A 16,193-nucleotide genomic window follows, 5' to 3' on the forward strand; every position below is an offset into this window, starting at 1 on the left:
AATGAGAGACTCAGCTTCCCACATTGTTTTTTTCCATTCATGATTTTCGTAATATAGTAATTCATAAATATCATTTATCTTTTGGTCATAAATATCTTCCCATTGTCGCTTCTCCTGTGGCACCACTCTGGGGTGGAGCAGAGATTCCTCTCACAGTCACACTTCCACTAAAATACCCAGCAGGATGGCTTGGGACAAAAAATAGAGACTAAAATTTGAATTTCCTGCAGTTTTGTAGATTAAAAAAAGTTTATTTCAAGAAAAAAAATCAATTATTGCTATATTTACAAGGGGAATTCACTCGTCTTTATGCAGTGATGACTGCACAAATTCCAAAAACTTGCTCTAAATAAATTTGCAGCCGTGGTTATTGGAGCTCTCCTTGTTTGTGAGCTTGTTTTGGCTGCTCTGTGAATTCCAGACTTTATTCCTGACTTTATTCCCATTATTTTCAGCCCCATTATTGTGTTTTTCCAGCTTTTCCTGTGGCACCACTCTGGGGTGGAGCAGAGATTCCTCTCACGGTGACACTTCCACTAAAATACCCAGCAGGATGGTTTGGGACAAAAAATAGAGACTAAAAATTGAATTTCCTGCAGTTTTGTAGATTAAAAAAAGTTTATTTCAAGAAAAAAATCAATTATTGCTATATTTACAAGGGGAATTTACTCCCATTTGTGCAGTGATTTTTAAAAGTTTATTTCAAAAAAAATCAATTATTGCTATATTTACAAGGGAGATGTACTCATCTTTATGGAGTAATTAAAAAAAAGTTTATTTCAAAAAAAAATCAATTATTGCTATATTTACAAGGGGAATTTACTCCCATTTGTGCAGTGATAAAAAAAAAGTTTATTTCAAGAAAAATCAATTATTGCTATATTTACAAGGGGAAGTTACTCACCTTTGTGCAGTGATTTTTAAAAGTTTATTTCAAGAAAAATCAATTCTTGCTATATTTACAAGGGGAATTTACTCATCTTTATGGAGTGATTAAAAAAAGTTTATTTCAAAAAAAATCAATTATTGCTATATTTACAAGGGGAATTCACTCGTCTTTATACAGTGATGACTGCACAAATTCCAAAAACTTGCTCTAAATAAATTTGCAGCCGTGGTTATTGGAGCTCTCCTTGTTTGTGAGCTTGTTTTGGCTGCTCTGTGAATTCCAGACTTTATTCCTGACTTTATTCCCATTATTTTCAGCCCTGTTATTGTGTTTTTCCAGCTTTTCCTGTGGCACCACTCTGGGGTGGAGCAGAGATTCCTCTCACGGTGACACTTCCACTAAAATACCCAGCAGGATGGTTTGGGACCAAAAATAGAGACTAAAAATTGAATTTCCTGCAGTTTTGTAGATTAAAAAAAGTTTATTTCAAGAAAAAAATCAATTCTTGCTATATTTACAAGGGGAATTTACTCCCATTTGTGCAGTGATTTTTAAAAGTTTATTTCAAGAAAAATCAATTATTGCTATATTTACAAGGGGAATGTACTCATCTTTATGGAGTGATTAAAAAAAGTTTATTTAAAAAAAAATCAATTATTGCTATATTTACAAGGGGAATTCACTCGTCTTTATGCAGTGATGACTGCACAAATTCCAAAAACTTGCTCTAAATTAATTTGCAGCCGTGGTTATTGGAGCTCTCCTTGTTTGTGAGCTTGTTTTGGCTGCTCTGTGAATTCCAGACTTTATTCCCATTATTTTCAGCCCCATTATTGTGTTTTTCCAGCTTTTCCTGTGGCAACACTCTGGGGTGGAGCAGAGATTCCTCTCACGGTGACACTTCCACTAAAATACCCAGCAGGATGGTTTGGGACCAAAATTAGAGACTAAAAATTGAATTTCCTGCAGTTTTGTAGATTAAAAAAAAGGTTATTTCAAGAAAAAAAAAATCAATTCTTGCTATATTTACAAGGGGAATTTACTCCCATTTGTGCAGTGATTTTTAAAAGTTTATTTCAAAAAAAATCAATTATTGCTATATTTACAAGGGGAATTTACTCAGCTTTGTGCAGTGATTAAAATTAAAGTTTATTTTTAAAATATTTAATTATTGCTATATTTACAAGGGGAATTTACTCATCTTTATGGAGTGATAAAAAAAAGTTTATTTCAAAAAAAATCAATTCTTGCTATATTTACAAGGGGAATTTACTCATCTTTGTGCAGTGATAAAAAAAAAGTTTATTTCAAGAAAAATCAATTCTTGCTATATTTACAAGGGAGATGTACTCATCTTTATGGAGTGATTAAAAAAAAGTTTATTTCAAAAAAAAATCAATTCTTGCTGTATTTACAAGGGGAATTTACTCACCTTTGTGCAGTGATTAAAATTAAAGTTTATTTTTAAAATATTTAATTATTGCTATATTTACAAGGGAGATGTACTCATCTTTATGGAGTGATAAAAAAAAGTTTATTTCAAGAAAAATCAATTCTTGCTATATTTACAAGGGGAATTTACTCCCATTTGTGCAGTGATTTTTAAAAGTTTATTTCAAAAAAAAAATCAATTATTGCTATATTTACAAGGGGAATTTACTCAGCTTTGTGCAGTGATTAAAATTAAAGTTTATTTTTTAAAATATTTAATTATTGCTATATTTACAAGGGAGATGTACTCATCTTTATGGAGTGATTAAAAAAAAGTTTATTTCAAAAAAAATCAATTATTGCTATATTTACAAGGGGAAGTTACTCAGCTTTGTGCAGTGATTAAAATTAAAGTTTATTTTTAAAATATTTAATTATTGCTATATTTACAAGGGGAATGTATTCATCTTTGTGCAGTGATTAAAAAAAACATTTATTTCAAGAAAAATTTAATTATTGCTATATTTACAAGGGGAATTCACTCCCATTTGTGCAGTGATTTTTAAAAGTTTGTTTAAAAAAAAAATCAATTATTGCTGTATTTACAAGGGGAAGTTACTCACCTTTGTGCAGTGATTAAAATTAAAGTTTATTTTAAAAAAGATTGAATTATTGCTATATTTACAAGGGGAATTTACTCCCATTTGTACAGTGATTTTTAAAAGTTTATTTCAAGAAAAATTTAATTATTGCTGTATTTACAAGGGGAATTTACTCAGCAAACTTGCTCCAAATAAAAACTTGCTGTGGTTATTGGAGCTCTCCTTGTTTTGGCAGCTCTGTGAATTCCAGATTTTATTCCTGCAGCTCCCCCATTATTTTCAGCCCCATTATTGTGTTTTTTCCAGCTTTTCCTGCAATCTCTCTTGCTGGGTGTGTGATTGCCTGGCCAGGGATGGTTTTTTGCTTTTTTTCTGTTATTAGGTGCATTTCCTCCATGGAAATGGAGCAGCTCAGACATTTGAGAGTTTCTGTGCTACACAATTTTCCTTTCTTTTATTCCTCTTAAAAGTAGAAGGAATCATCCCTGCCTTTAATTTTGCTTCTTTTTTTTCCTTTAACCATTTCCTCGTCATCCATCCCATCGTGGAAAATTTAATTTTCATTTTAATTTCAATAATTCAAAAAAAATTGAAAAATTTCAAATTTTTTCTTATTATTTCCTCAAGATTTTAAGATTTTTCCCCTCAATTGCTGTGACCATGGACATTCCTGGGTTTTTAGGTCCCAGATCCTCCACCAGCTGATGAAGAACCATTCCAGAATGTTCCAGCATCCCAAACTGGGAAAATGAAGCCTGAAGAGAAATGGTACCCAAAAGGGCAGCAGCTCAAGGTTCCTTTTTTGAGAGAATTTAATCATTGAATTTATAATTTTAGAAATTTTTTTTAAATTTAGAATCTATACATTTAGAATTTTTCAGTTGAAATATCTATAAAATATCTATAAAAGTCTATCTATAAAATACCTAAAAAATATCTATAAAAGTCTATCTATAAAATATCTAAAAAATATCTTTAAAAAGTCTAAAAAAAGTCTAAAAAATATCTATATATCAGTTGAAATATAGCTATAAAAGCACTGAATTTGAATGTTTAAAGCTGTCATCTTGTGGCTTTTAAAGTAATTATTACTGACAAAAAAATCCTTATATATCTATCAATAGATAAGCACTGTAATTTAATGTATGTGTGCTTTATGTGCTAAATAAATTTAAAGTAAAATGCCAGGAAATTCTGAGCTCACAGAATCTATTTAGGAGATTATTTGATAATCTAAATTATCTAGATTATTATTATAAATTAGTACATGGTCGTATTTGATGGTTTGGGAAATTCTGAGCCAGAACTTCCCCATTTCTGCCTGATTTGTCCCCTAAAATTAAGGGGGAGTGAATTAATTGCCATAAAGAAAATATCATTGATAATAATTTTATCATTTACATAATATAATTTTATTTGTATATTTAATAATTTATAATTGCTTTTATAATTTATATAATGTTATTTCTATAATTGGCATCAGGCTGTTCTACATGGGCCAGCCTAACTGTGTGTACAAAACCATTTTTCCCCGAAATTTTGCACATAAAAATCAAGAATTGATTTGATTTTTAGATCATTTTTCCAGGTGGTTGACAGAAAGCTCTGGGTTATCCACAGGGTCAGATTCGAATTTTGGGTTCCTTTAAATTTCATTTTCTGGACTATAAAGAGGGTTCCTTAAATTTGATGTTTTGGGTTCCTTTAAATTTGAATTTCTGGAGAATTACTCATTGAGCAGTACCCGAATAACATCTCTGCTCTCTTCTGGGCTGAGAGTTCCTTTAAATTTGAATTTCTGGACTATAGAGAGGGTTCCTTAAATTTGATGTTTTGAGTTCCTTTAAATTTCAATTTCTGGACTATAAAGAGGGTTCCTTTAAATTTGAATTGTTGGGTTCCTTTAAATTTGAATTTCTGGATTCCTTTAAATTTGAATTTCTGGACTATAAAGAGGGTTCCTTTAAATTTGAATTTCTGGGTTCTTTGAAATTTCAATTTCTGGACTATAAAGAGGGTTCCTTTAAATTTGATGTTTTGAGTTCCTTTAAATTTCAATTTCTGGATCATAAAGAGAGTTCCTTAAATTTGAATTTTTGGGTTCCTTTAAATTTCAATTGCTGGACTATAAAGAGGGTTCCTTTAAATTTTAATTTCTGGACTATAAAGAGGGTTCCTTTAAATTTGAATTCTGGACTATAGAGAGAGGGTTCCTTTAAATTGGAATATTTGGGTTAATTTGAATTTCTGGACCATAAAGAGGGTTCCTTTAAATCTGAATTTGGGGTTGAACCCGCCATGAGCAGGGTCAGATCCCAGCAGCTCAGAGGGAGATTTTGATGCGAGTGACGGAATTCCCACCTGCAATATCTCATCTCCAGCCGTTGCTGGCTCGTTCCAGGAGCAGCTCCGGTTCTTGCAGGGACAAAAAGCAGAACCCAAACAGGGAAAGAGACCTGGTTTGCATCTGCAAGGACCTGATTTTATAGTCCCGTGCTGCAGAATTTGCCTCAGGCCTTTGGGGAAATTTTCATTGAAATATTCATTGTGCAGCACCTGAACAACATCTCTGCTCTGTTCTGGACTGAGGGTTTCTTTAAATTAGAATTTTTGGGTTCCTTTCAATTTGAATTTCTGGCGAATTACTCATTGAGCATTACCCGAATACCATCTCTACTCTGTTCTGGACTGAGGGTTTCTTTAAATTTGTATTTTGGGTTCCTTTAAATTTCAATTTCTGGACTATAAAGAGGGTTTCTTAAACTTGATGTTTGAGTTCCTTTAAATTTGAATTTCTGAACCATAGAGAGGATTCCTTAAATTTGAATTGTTGGGTTCCTTTAAAGTTCAATTTCTGGACTATAAAGAGGGTTCCTTAAATTTGAATTTCTGGGTTCCTTTAAATTTGAATTTCTGGACTATAAAGAGGGTTCCTTAAATTTGATGTTTTGAGTTTCTTTAAATTTCAATTTCTGGACTACAAAGAGGGTTCCTTTAAATTTGAATTCTGGACCATAAAGAGGGTTCCTTTAAATTCGAATTTTGCGTTCCTTTAAATTTCAATTGCTGGACTATAGAGAGAGTTCCTTTAAATTTCAATTTTTGGGTACCTTTAAATTTGAATTCTGGACTATAGAGAGGATTCCCTAAATTTGAATTTCTGGGTTCCTTTAAAGTTCAATTTCTGGACTATAAAGAGGGTTCCTTAAATTTTAATTTCTGGACTATAGAGAGGGTTCCTTAAATTTGATGTTTTGAGTTCCTTTAAATTTGAATTCTGGACTATAGAGAGGGTTCCTTTCCATTTCAATTTCTGGACTATAAAGAGGGTTCCTTTAAATTTGAATTCTGGACTATAAAGAGGGTTCCTTAAATTTGAATGTCTGGACCATAAAGAGGGTTCCTTAAATCTGAATTTTGGGTTCCTTTAAATCTGAATTTGGGGTTGAACCCGCCATGAGCAGGGTCAGATCCCAGCAGCTCAGAGGGAGATTCTGATGCGAGTGACGGAATTCCCACCTGCAATATCTCATCTCCAGCTGTTGCTGCCTCGTTGCAGGAGCAGCTCCGGTTGGTGCCGAGACCCCGCGCGGAGCCCCGGCCCGGTCCCAGGAGCGGAGCCCCGGAGCCCCCCGCCCTCCCGGCTGCCCCGGGCCGCGACCCCAGCCCAGCCCTGGCCCCAAACCCTGCTCTGTGCCCGCCAGAAAATCCCCACAGTGCGTTCAGCGCCATCCCAAATTCCATCCTTTCCACGCCCGGCTGTTTCCTCCCGATATTCCAGAATTTTTACCCGCCAGAAGTTTTAAATGCCGGCCAGGAGGATAAGAAAAACCAGCAGGAATCTGCAGCTGGAATTCCACAGCAATTCCCTGCCAATGCCGTCCCTGGGCAGGATTTTTCCTGGAATAGCAGCAGCACTGAGCAGGCACATCCAGAATTGGAGAATATTTCAGCTGATTTTAATGCCATTTTTCAAGAAAAAGTGAAGGACCAAGCAGCACTTCCAGATTTCCAAAATCACATTCATGAGGATTGCAGGTATCAGGAGAGTTTGTGGTGAGGATTTAAATGGTGAAATGATATTGTCATAACCCTGTGATGCCCAGGAAATAAACAAAAAAATGTTAAAACTTTATTTTATAAAACTTAAAAAAAAAAATGTCCATTATAAAACTTCCTTCCTTCCTTGTTTATATTTTGTTTAAACGCCAAAGTATAAACTTATTTTGCCACCAACCTGCCATTATAACGTATTACTAATTGAAGATTCATTATTGGTGTTGATTTTTAATTATGGCTTTGGAAAATGTCAGCTTTGTCCTCCAAGAATGGAAATTCCCACAGTTGAAAGTTTCCTTTTAGGAGGCTGGGTGGGAAAGTTTAAAATACAGATAGGAAAGGGAATTTTGCAGAAATTTAGAGTTTGTAGGAAAATTGGCTTTGCAGGGTGGATATCCAGGATCAATTCTGTCCCTAAAGGAGAGAGCAGGAAAATTATATAGAATTTTATAGAATTATATTGAATTTTATAGAATTTTATAGAATTTTATAGAATTATATAGAATTTAACCTGTAGAATTATATAGAATTTTATAGAATTTTATAGAATTATATAGAATTTAACCTGTCTTGATTTTAAAAAATGAAGGTTTTATTTCACATAAGCAAATAATTCTATCAGTACTCAGCAGGCCTGATCCAAAGCTTTTGATTTGCTTTAATCAACTTTGCACCAGGCTGAAATTTCCCTATTTTTGGGGGTTTTTTTCCATTTATTTTCACACACTTGGGTGCAAGCAAAATCATTTATTGTGAAATCCTCACCCTCCCATCTCCCTGCTCCCTCACTCCACGTTCAGTTTGCTGTGTGTAAATTCAGATTTTTTACTCTTTCCCCCTCATTTTTTTACGGCCTTTTTATTATATTTTCCTCACAGCTCGCCAACATCTGCCTGCAGAATCTCCCATTTCATAGAAAAGCAGGAAAAGCCAGGATTTTCTGATTTGGAAGATGCTTTTGCTGGCTCGTGGCTGTGGGGTTTGTTCCCGCCCGCCCTGCCCCAGGGGGACTCGGCAAAAGCTGAAGGGAACCCAAGGAAAATGAGAAGGAGCAGCTCAGAAGGGTCTCTCCTACAAAGGGAAAAGCAAAACCAACCCAAAATCAGCAAAAAGGTGAGGAAATAAATGTGGATTCGGTGGTTTAACATTTCTATTTCCACTCTAACATTTCTTCTTGATAATCCAAAGTTTAAAAAAAAATACAAATAAGGACTGGGAAATGTTGTAAAATGAACAGCAGAGCATTAAAAATCATGGAACAAAGGGAGAAAGAGACACTGAAAACATTTTAGAGCAAAGGGATTTGAGAGTTCACTGAAATTTTAGTTCATTTGGTTCATTGAAATAATTTTAGAGGAAAGGGATCAACCTGGATCAGAGAGTTCACTGAAATTATTTTACTTGAAAAAAGTAAGTTCATTTTATTTACTGAAATAATTTTAGAGCAAAGGGATCCACCTGGATCAGAGAGTTCACTGAAATTATTTTATTTGAAAAAGCAAGTTCATTTTTTTCACTGAAATCATTTTAGAGCAAAGGGATCCACCTGGATCAGAGAGATCAGTGAAATTTTAGTTCATTTTTTTCACTGAAATCATTTTATTTCATTTGGTTCACTGAAATTATTTTAGTTCATTTTTTTCACTGAAATCATTTTAGAGCAAAGGGATCCACCTGGATCAGAGAATTCACTGATATTTTAGTTCATTTGGTTCACTGAAATAATTTTAGTTCATTTTTTTCACTGAAATCATTTTAGTTCATTTGGCTCACTGAAATAATTTTAGAGCAAAGGAATCTACCTGGATCAGAGAATTCACTGAAATTTTAGTTCATTTTTTTCACTGAAATAATTTTATTTCATTTGGTTCACTGTAATTTTAGTTCATTTTTTTCACTGAAATAATTTTAGTTCATTTTTTTCACTGAAATCACTTTAGAGCAAAGGAATCCACCTGGATCAGAGAGATCAGTGAAATTTTAGTTTGTTTTATTCACTGAAATAATTTTAGAGCAAAGGGATCTGCCTGGATCAGAGAGTTCACTGAAATAATTTTATTTGAAAAAAGCAAGTTCATTTGGTTCACTGAAATCATTTTAGTCCATTTTTTTCACTGAAATTATTTTATTTCATTTGGCTCACTGAAATAATTTTAGTTCAGTTGGTTCACTGAAATCATTTTAGAGCAAAGGGATCCACCTGGATCAGAGAATTCAGTGAAATTTTATTTCCTTTGGTTCACTGAAATAATTCTAAAGGGATCCACCTGGATCAGAGAATTCACTGAAATTTTAGTTCTTTTGCTTCACTGAAATAATTTTATTTCATTTGGTTCACTGAAATAATTTCAGAGCACAGGGATCAGTGTGGTTGCGTGCAGGGACACACAGAGCAGTGTTTGTCCTGTCATTTATCACAGATAAAATGATTTTCACTGAACGGGGTCGGGCTGTTTGTGAGCCATAGATTATTTATTTCTGCTTTTGAGCCTTCCATTCTCCTGCTCATGCTCCTTTCTTGTCCAGCTCAGATCTCCTGCTTTCCAAGCGATTCCAGCCCAAATCTGCAGGATTTGCAAAGCCAACAGCACAAACCTCATCCCTGATGCTCCTCATTAAAATCTGAATTTCTGTCTCCTCTGCCAGCCCACTCGTCCTGGTGTCACCATGAGGCTGCCCATGGCAAATTAAATGTTTGAGGAGTTTCTGCATTTATAATTTATATATTATATTATATTATATTATATTATATTATATTATATTATATTATATTATATTATATTATATTATATTATAAATTTATAATTTATAATAATAAATCTCTCAGGGCAGACAAACCGAGCTGGAATTGTGATTTCATGCGCTCTGGGTGTTGCTGCCTGAGTGCCCCTAAGAAGAATTAGGAAGAATCAGGATTATGGTGGGAGCTGAGGGCAGAGCTCCTTCTCTCCTTCTCTCCCCTTTGTTCTTGTGCTTGCCGCGGTTTTCTCACGCTCCACATGTGGGGAATGCACGGAGGATCAGGCTGGTTCTGCTCCCAGCAAAATCCAGATTTTCCTCATAAACAAATGCGCTCATTGCAGCAAGAGGGGAACCCTGATTTTGTGGGACACAGCAAAATTAAATCCTCACTGCACCTCAAATTATAAATTAGCGAGCTATAGCAGGTAAGAGCAGGGATAGCTGACACAAAGAAACCTTAAATAGGAAATTTAGTGCATAAAATTAATTTCTCTGCAGCTGAGTTGAACTTGAACTCGTGTTTTGAAGAAATACCCATTTTATTTGCATATAGAAATTGCTGTTCCTGCCTCACTCTGTCATTAAAATTACCACAGAGCTGATCATAATAAACTTCACTGACAAGTGTTTACACATAATTCCCTTCTAAAAATGTGACCTTGAAAGAGAATAAAAATATTACGGAGGCATTGGAGTCTTTGTGTGATGTCCAAAATACTGGATGGCATCAGCCACCACTCCTGCACTTGTAAAGCCTTTGCTGTGCATCAAAAATGGATTTTTCAGCTCTCTGTGGCAACTTTCCAGTGCAGATTTCAGAACAAGGAAAGGTTTTTCTCACTACCATCATTTGTCTGATTTTTGCCACCAAAGTCAGTAATTTTGTCTGCTTCTCTCACAAAAAATTTCTTTGGAGTCTCATTCTAACCACAGTCAAACGAGTGGCTTCAAGCTGTTCCAAAATAAAGCTCATTTTTGATTGAGAAAATATCACTTTGTGATTGGGAAAATTGGCAATTTCCCACTTAGATCCAAAGGAAATTCTGCTGTCATTTGACTTTTGCCATAACTCAGTCCTGTTGGTCCCTTATTTAAAATGAGACGTGCCAGGGGTGGGGCTGGGATTGCCAATGAAATCCTGAGGTTTCCACTATAAAACTTCCTTGAATTATTCCCTCTGTGAAATCATGTCAAGGAAAATCTGTTTGCTGTTTGGTTTTCAGCTGGGCAGCTCCAAATTCTACTTGAATCAGAGTATGAAGCTTGGAGGCCTTGGACCTGACTATGAAACAATCAAAGAGAAAGTGAGTAAACCAAAAGTGGTTTTAGGCAAGGGAGAGAAATCATAATTTATGATTATCTAGGACTTTATATCCTTGGTTTGAGAGAGATATCCTTGGAGAAAGTGAATAAACCAAAAGGGGATTTAGGCAGGGGAGAGAAATCATAATTTACAATTATCATGGACTTTATATCCTTGGAGAAAGTGAGTAAACCAAAAGGATTTAGGCAGGGGAGAATGGCAGAGAAATCATAATTTACAATTATCTGGGACTTTATATCCTTGGAGAAAGTGAGTAAACCAAAACTGAATTCAGGCTGGGGAGAGTAACAGAGAAATCATAATTTATGATTATCTGGGACTTTATATCCTTGGCTTGAGAGAAATATCCTTGGAGAAAGTGAGTAAACCAAAACTGTATTTAGGTAGGGAAGAGAAATCATAATTTATGATTATCTAGGACTTTATACCCTTGGCTTGAGAGAAATATCCTTGGAAAAAGTGAGTAAACCAAAAGGATTTAGGCAGGGGAGAATGGCAGAGAAATCATAATTTACAATTATCATGGACTTTGTATCCTTGGAGAAAGTGAGTAAACCAAAAGTGGATTTAGGCAGGGGAGAGAAATCATCATTTATGATTATCTGGGACTTTATATCCTTGGCTGGAGAGAAATATCCTTGGAGAAAGTGAGTAAACCAAAAGGGGATTTAGGCAGGGGAGAGAAATCATAATTTACAATTATCATGGACTTTATATCCTTGGAGAAAGTGAGTAAACCAAAACTGAATTCAGGCTGGGGAGAGTAACAGAGAAATCATAATTTACAATTATCTGGGAATTTATAACCTTGGCTTGAGAGAAATATCCTTGGAAAAAGTGAGTAAACTAAAAGTGGATTTAGGCAGGGAAGAGAAATCATAATTTATGATTATCTGGGACTTTATATCCTTGGCTTGAGAGAAATATCCTTGGAAAAAGTGAGTAAACCAAAAGGATTTAGGCAGGGGAGAATGGCAGAGAAATCATAATTTACAATTATCTGGGACTTTACATCCTTGGTTAGCTGGAGATCCTACAGGAAAATTCAACTAAAAGCGAAGACAGCTGTCCTGGGGATAATTTTAACCCTCTCATTTTTAAAATCCAGAAATAGGAATCAATCAGGGCTAATTGCACATCAGGAAATGACCCACTCAAGGGGCTGAGCTGTCATTCCCAGTGTAAAGATCCACCAAATGTTCCAAGTGGAAATCAAAGTTGTGTAAAAACAAAAATATCTGGCTGCACTCTGGTGCAATGGAGACAGATTGTTCAGGACAGAATAAAGATGGAGCTGTCACATTTCTCCTCAGCTCCATCCTCTATTCAGTCCAGGGAAAAGCTCTTAAAAGGGAAAAGCAACTAAATAAAAAAAAAAAAGCTGTGCCATTTATCAGGGCTTCCTGTTGTGTGCTGAGCAGGGATCAATGGCAAAGGCAGGTTGGGCAGCAGCAGAGGTGGAAATGGAATATTGGTGGGAAAAGGTTTTCATTGATGGATCCCCCCAGCCACTGAATTCCAGGCCCCTTTCTCTGCTTTTTCTCAGAAAGAAAAGATGAAGCTGCAGAAGGAATATTCCAGGCAAATTAAGGAATATAACATGAAGAATATCACTGTGGTTCAGAGGCTGCCTGCAAAGCCCCAGGTGCCCTCAGTGTCCAGGCAGAAGGTGAGAGCTGAGTGACTGCAGGCTGCAGGACAAAGCTGGAATTCAATAATATCAGAATTCTTCAGTTCCTTGCATTTATTCCCAAAAATAAACCACTGTTTATTGTTTGGGTGGCCAAAAGGGGTTTGCCTGCAAAGCCCCAGGTGCCCTCAGTGTCCAGGCTGAAGGTGAGAGCTCAGTCCTGAGGGGGACAAGGGAGCACTGCAGGCCGCAGGACAAAGCTGGAATTCAATAATACCAGAATTCCTCGATTCCTTGCATTTATTCCCAAAACTAAACCACTAAGAGACAAAACTTTATTGTTTGGGTGGCAAAAAAGGGTTTGCCTGCAAAGCCCCAGATGGATTCAGTGTCCAGGCTGAAGGTGAGAGCTCAGTCCCTTCCCACAGTGCTCCTGAGGGGGACAAGGGAGCACTACAGGCCGCAGGACAAAGCTGGAATTCAATAATATCAGAATCCCTCTGTTCCTTGCATTTATTCCCAAAAATGAACCACTAAGAGACAAAACTTTATTGTTTGGGTGGAAAAAAAGGGTTTGCCTGCAAAGCCCCAGGTGCCCTCAGTGTCCAGGCAGAAGGTGAGAGCTGAGTGACTGCAGGCTGCAGGACAAAGCTGGAATTCAATAATATCAGAATTCTTCAGTTCCTTGCATTTATTCCCAAAAATAAACCACTATTTATTGTTTGGGTGGCCAAAAGGGGTTTGCCTGCAAAGCCCCAGGTGCCCTCAGTGTCCAGGCAGAAGGTGAGAGCTGAGTCCTGAGGGGGACAAGGGAGCACTGCAGGCCGCAGGACAAAACTGGAATTCAATAATATCAGAATCCCTCAGTTCCTTGCATTTATTCCCAAAACTAAACCACTGAGACACAAAACTTTATTGTTTGGGTGGTCAAAAGGGGTTTGCCTGCAAAGCCCCAGGTGGATTCAGTGTCCAGGCAGAAGGTGAGAGCTCAGTCCTGAGGGTGACAAGGGAGCACTGCAGGCCGCAGGACAAAACTGGAATTCAATAATGTCAGAATCCCTCAGTTCCTTGCATTTATTCCCAAAAATGAACCACTAAGACACAAAACTTTATTGTCTGGGTGGCCAAAAGGGGTTTGGATTCTTTTAGGGGACTTCACCAGGAACGGGAGGTTATGCACCGGAGACATGAGGTGTTCCCAAATCCCTGCAGCACACAGGCACCAAAACCATCCCAGATTAAACCAGGGCTCTGCCAGCTCCAGCATTTCTGTAAAACTCTTTCCATTCCCTCTCCAATTCCATGTCCCAGGCATCATTTTGCTTTTTAATTTGGATTATGAAGTGCATTATGCAGGAGAACCTGAGCTTGTCCTGTTAACCTGCAGAACTCCCTGCCTGAGGGCAAGACTGTAATGAGACTGGGAAAAAAAATGCTTATAAATGTAATAAATTTGTGTTGCTCTTTATTTTTTAAAATAAAAACACTCGCTCAGTGTCTAAGGTAGCTTCTAATGGTGGCAGGAAGCAAATCTTGGGCTGGGTTGTGTTGCAGTCACCACTGAAGAGTCAGGGATTGAATTCTGTCAGAAACAAGCTCAGGAATTCAGAGTTATCTTCTAAATATTTTTTGGAAATCTTGGCCAGGTTTTCTCCTGCTCATTTCCCCCAGTTTTTCCTGCTTTCAGGCTCTGGAATATGCCAAGAAGATCCCAAGACCGAAGATTTTGATAGCGAAGCAATCGGAGCAGGAGGGGAAGGAGGTTCCAGCCAGACCCCGGTTCCCCAAAATCCCATCCCTGGAATCCCTGTGGAGCAGGCACGAGAAGGAGAAGGAGGCTGTGGCTGCTTTTGAAGCCCTTCACATCTTGTAGGTATTTGGGGAATCTCAGGGATCGAGGCAAAAATGCCTGAATTGTTTTTATTTTCAGCGGTGACCATCGCATCTTCATTTCCCAGTCCATTGAAATTGAACTGGTTTAATTTTAATTATTTTTAAATGTTAGAATTGGTTTTAATTGTTCTGCTTTGTACCTGTTTTGTTAATAAATTGACCTTTTGCATTTATAGCATTGTAAATATAGTGCTCAGTTCTTTTATTAGAAAATGTTTAATTAGAAATTTAGTCCTCTGTTCTTTTTCTTTGAAATAAATGATCTGAAAATTGCATCTTTCAGACCAATAATCTCTTGGTTGTCACAGCTGGATCATTTTTAAACATATAAGCCGGAAAATGTATCTACAAAACATTAAAAATAAACTTCTGTTTCATCTGATGCTCTTAACACCAGCAATATTTCTTTTTCTGAAATGCAGAAGAGACTTTTGGCCAGAAATAAAAGCAAAAAAAATCCATTGCTGCTAAAAAGAGAACAAAAATATGCTCCAAACACAGCAGTCTGTAATAACACAATGCTAATTATTGAATTGTTACTCTGTTGTGTCTTAGTGAAGAGTTTCTGCAATAAAATCAAAATTTTGAAGCTTCATTTGGGACAAGAAAATTCCAAGCGAGTGCTGGCTGAGCATGCAGACAATCTGGGATTAGCCAGGAGCAGTTGGAGCATATATTGGGTAACTGAGGATAATTGAGAGCTGCATGTTTGAGAGGAAACCGCTTTTAACAGATTAGGGCTGTAAAAATAACAACAAACAGATGGGTTTCTTAGGGCGCTGCCGTTTCTTTAACTTAGCAAATTATGAATTAAGTCACCATATGAAATGTGATTAGAGCACACAGCGAGGGAATTCGGGCTAAAACCTCCTGAAAAGAGGCTGGATAAAGGAATAAAAAAAAAACAAACACCTTGTGATGGTGTGGAATTGCTTTATCCCATTTATTTGGTCTCTTTTTAATGGGGGCTCCCAATTTAATATGGGGAAAGTGATTCTGATTCTGCCCTTCCTCCTGGCCTTGTTTAAACCCTCCTGATGAGCAGGAACTTGGACTCACAGCTGGAAGTTCAGGACATTTTTAGGAATATTGAGACATCCACCTTGTGATGATGTGAAATTGGTTTATCCCATTTATTTGGTCTCTTTTTAATGGGAGCTCCCAATTTAATATGAGGAAAAGTGATTCCAATCCTGCCTTTCCTCATGGCCTTGCTTCAAACCCTCCTGTGAATCAGCCCCTTGGATTCACAGCTGGAATTTCAGGACATTTTGGGGAATATTGAGACAAACCCAGCCACCTTTTGATGATGTGAAATTGCTTTGTCCCTTTTATTTTAATGGGAGATCCCAATTTAATTTTGGGCAAAGCGATCCCAATTCTGTCCTTCCTCATGGCCTTGCTTCAAACCCTCCTAATGAGCAGGAATTTGTTGAATCAGCCCCTTGGACTCACAGCTGGAATTTCAGGACATTTTGGGGAATATTGAGAGAAACCTAACTACTTTGTGATGGTGTGGAATTGCTTTATCCCATTTATTTGGTCTCTTTTTAATGGGGGCTCCCAATTTAATATGGGGAAAGTGATTCTGATTCTGCCCTTCCTCCTGGCCTTGTTTAAACC

At 36.7% G+C, this 16,193-nt stretch overlaps 1 protein-coding gene across 5 annotated transcripts in view; it reads left to right on the forward strand.

Moving 5' to 3' along the window:
• Nucleotides 1–15,441, forward strand: part of JHY (junctional cadherin complex regulator) — a 34,739-nt gene extending 19,298 nt beyond the window's left edge. For 3 of the 5 annotated variants that reach the window (XM_074559621.1, XM_074559620.1, XM_074559622.1), the window contains exons 5-10: nucleotides 3,605–3,715; nucleotides 6,482–6,960; nucleotides 7,860–8,094; nucleotides 10,947–11,027; nucleotides 12,594–12,716; nucleotides 14,365–15,439. In XM_074559621.1, the coding sequence (XP_074415722.1) occupies nucleotides 3,605–3,715; nucleotides 6,482–6,960; nucleotides 7,860–8,094; nucleotides 10,947–11,027; nucleotides 12,594–12,716; nucleotides 14,365–14,550 (1,215 nt within the window). In that variant the 3' untranslated portion in view covers nucleotides 14,551–15,439. Of the gene's footprint in view, nucleotides 1–3,604; nucleotides 3,716–6,481; nucleotides 6,961–7,859; nucleotides 8,095–10,946; nucleotides 11,028–12,593; nucleotides 12,717–14,364 lie in introns of all 5 variants that reach the window. The other 2 variants (XM_074559625.1, XM_074559623.1) reach the window with 2 other exon arrangements.
• Nucleotides 15,442–16,193: the final 752 nt, after the last annotated feature.

The sequence above is a fragment of the Zonotrichia albicollis genome, chromosome 27, assembly GCF_047830755.1.
Source record: "Zonotrichia albicollis isolate bZonAlb1 chromosome 27, bZonAlb1.hap1, whole genome shotgun sequence".
Taxonomy (NCBI): Eukaryota; Metazoa; Chordata; class Aves; order Passeriformes; family Passerellidae; genus Zonotrichia; species Zonotrichia albicollis.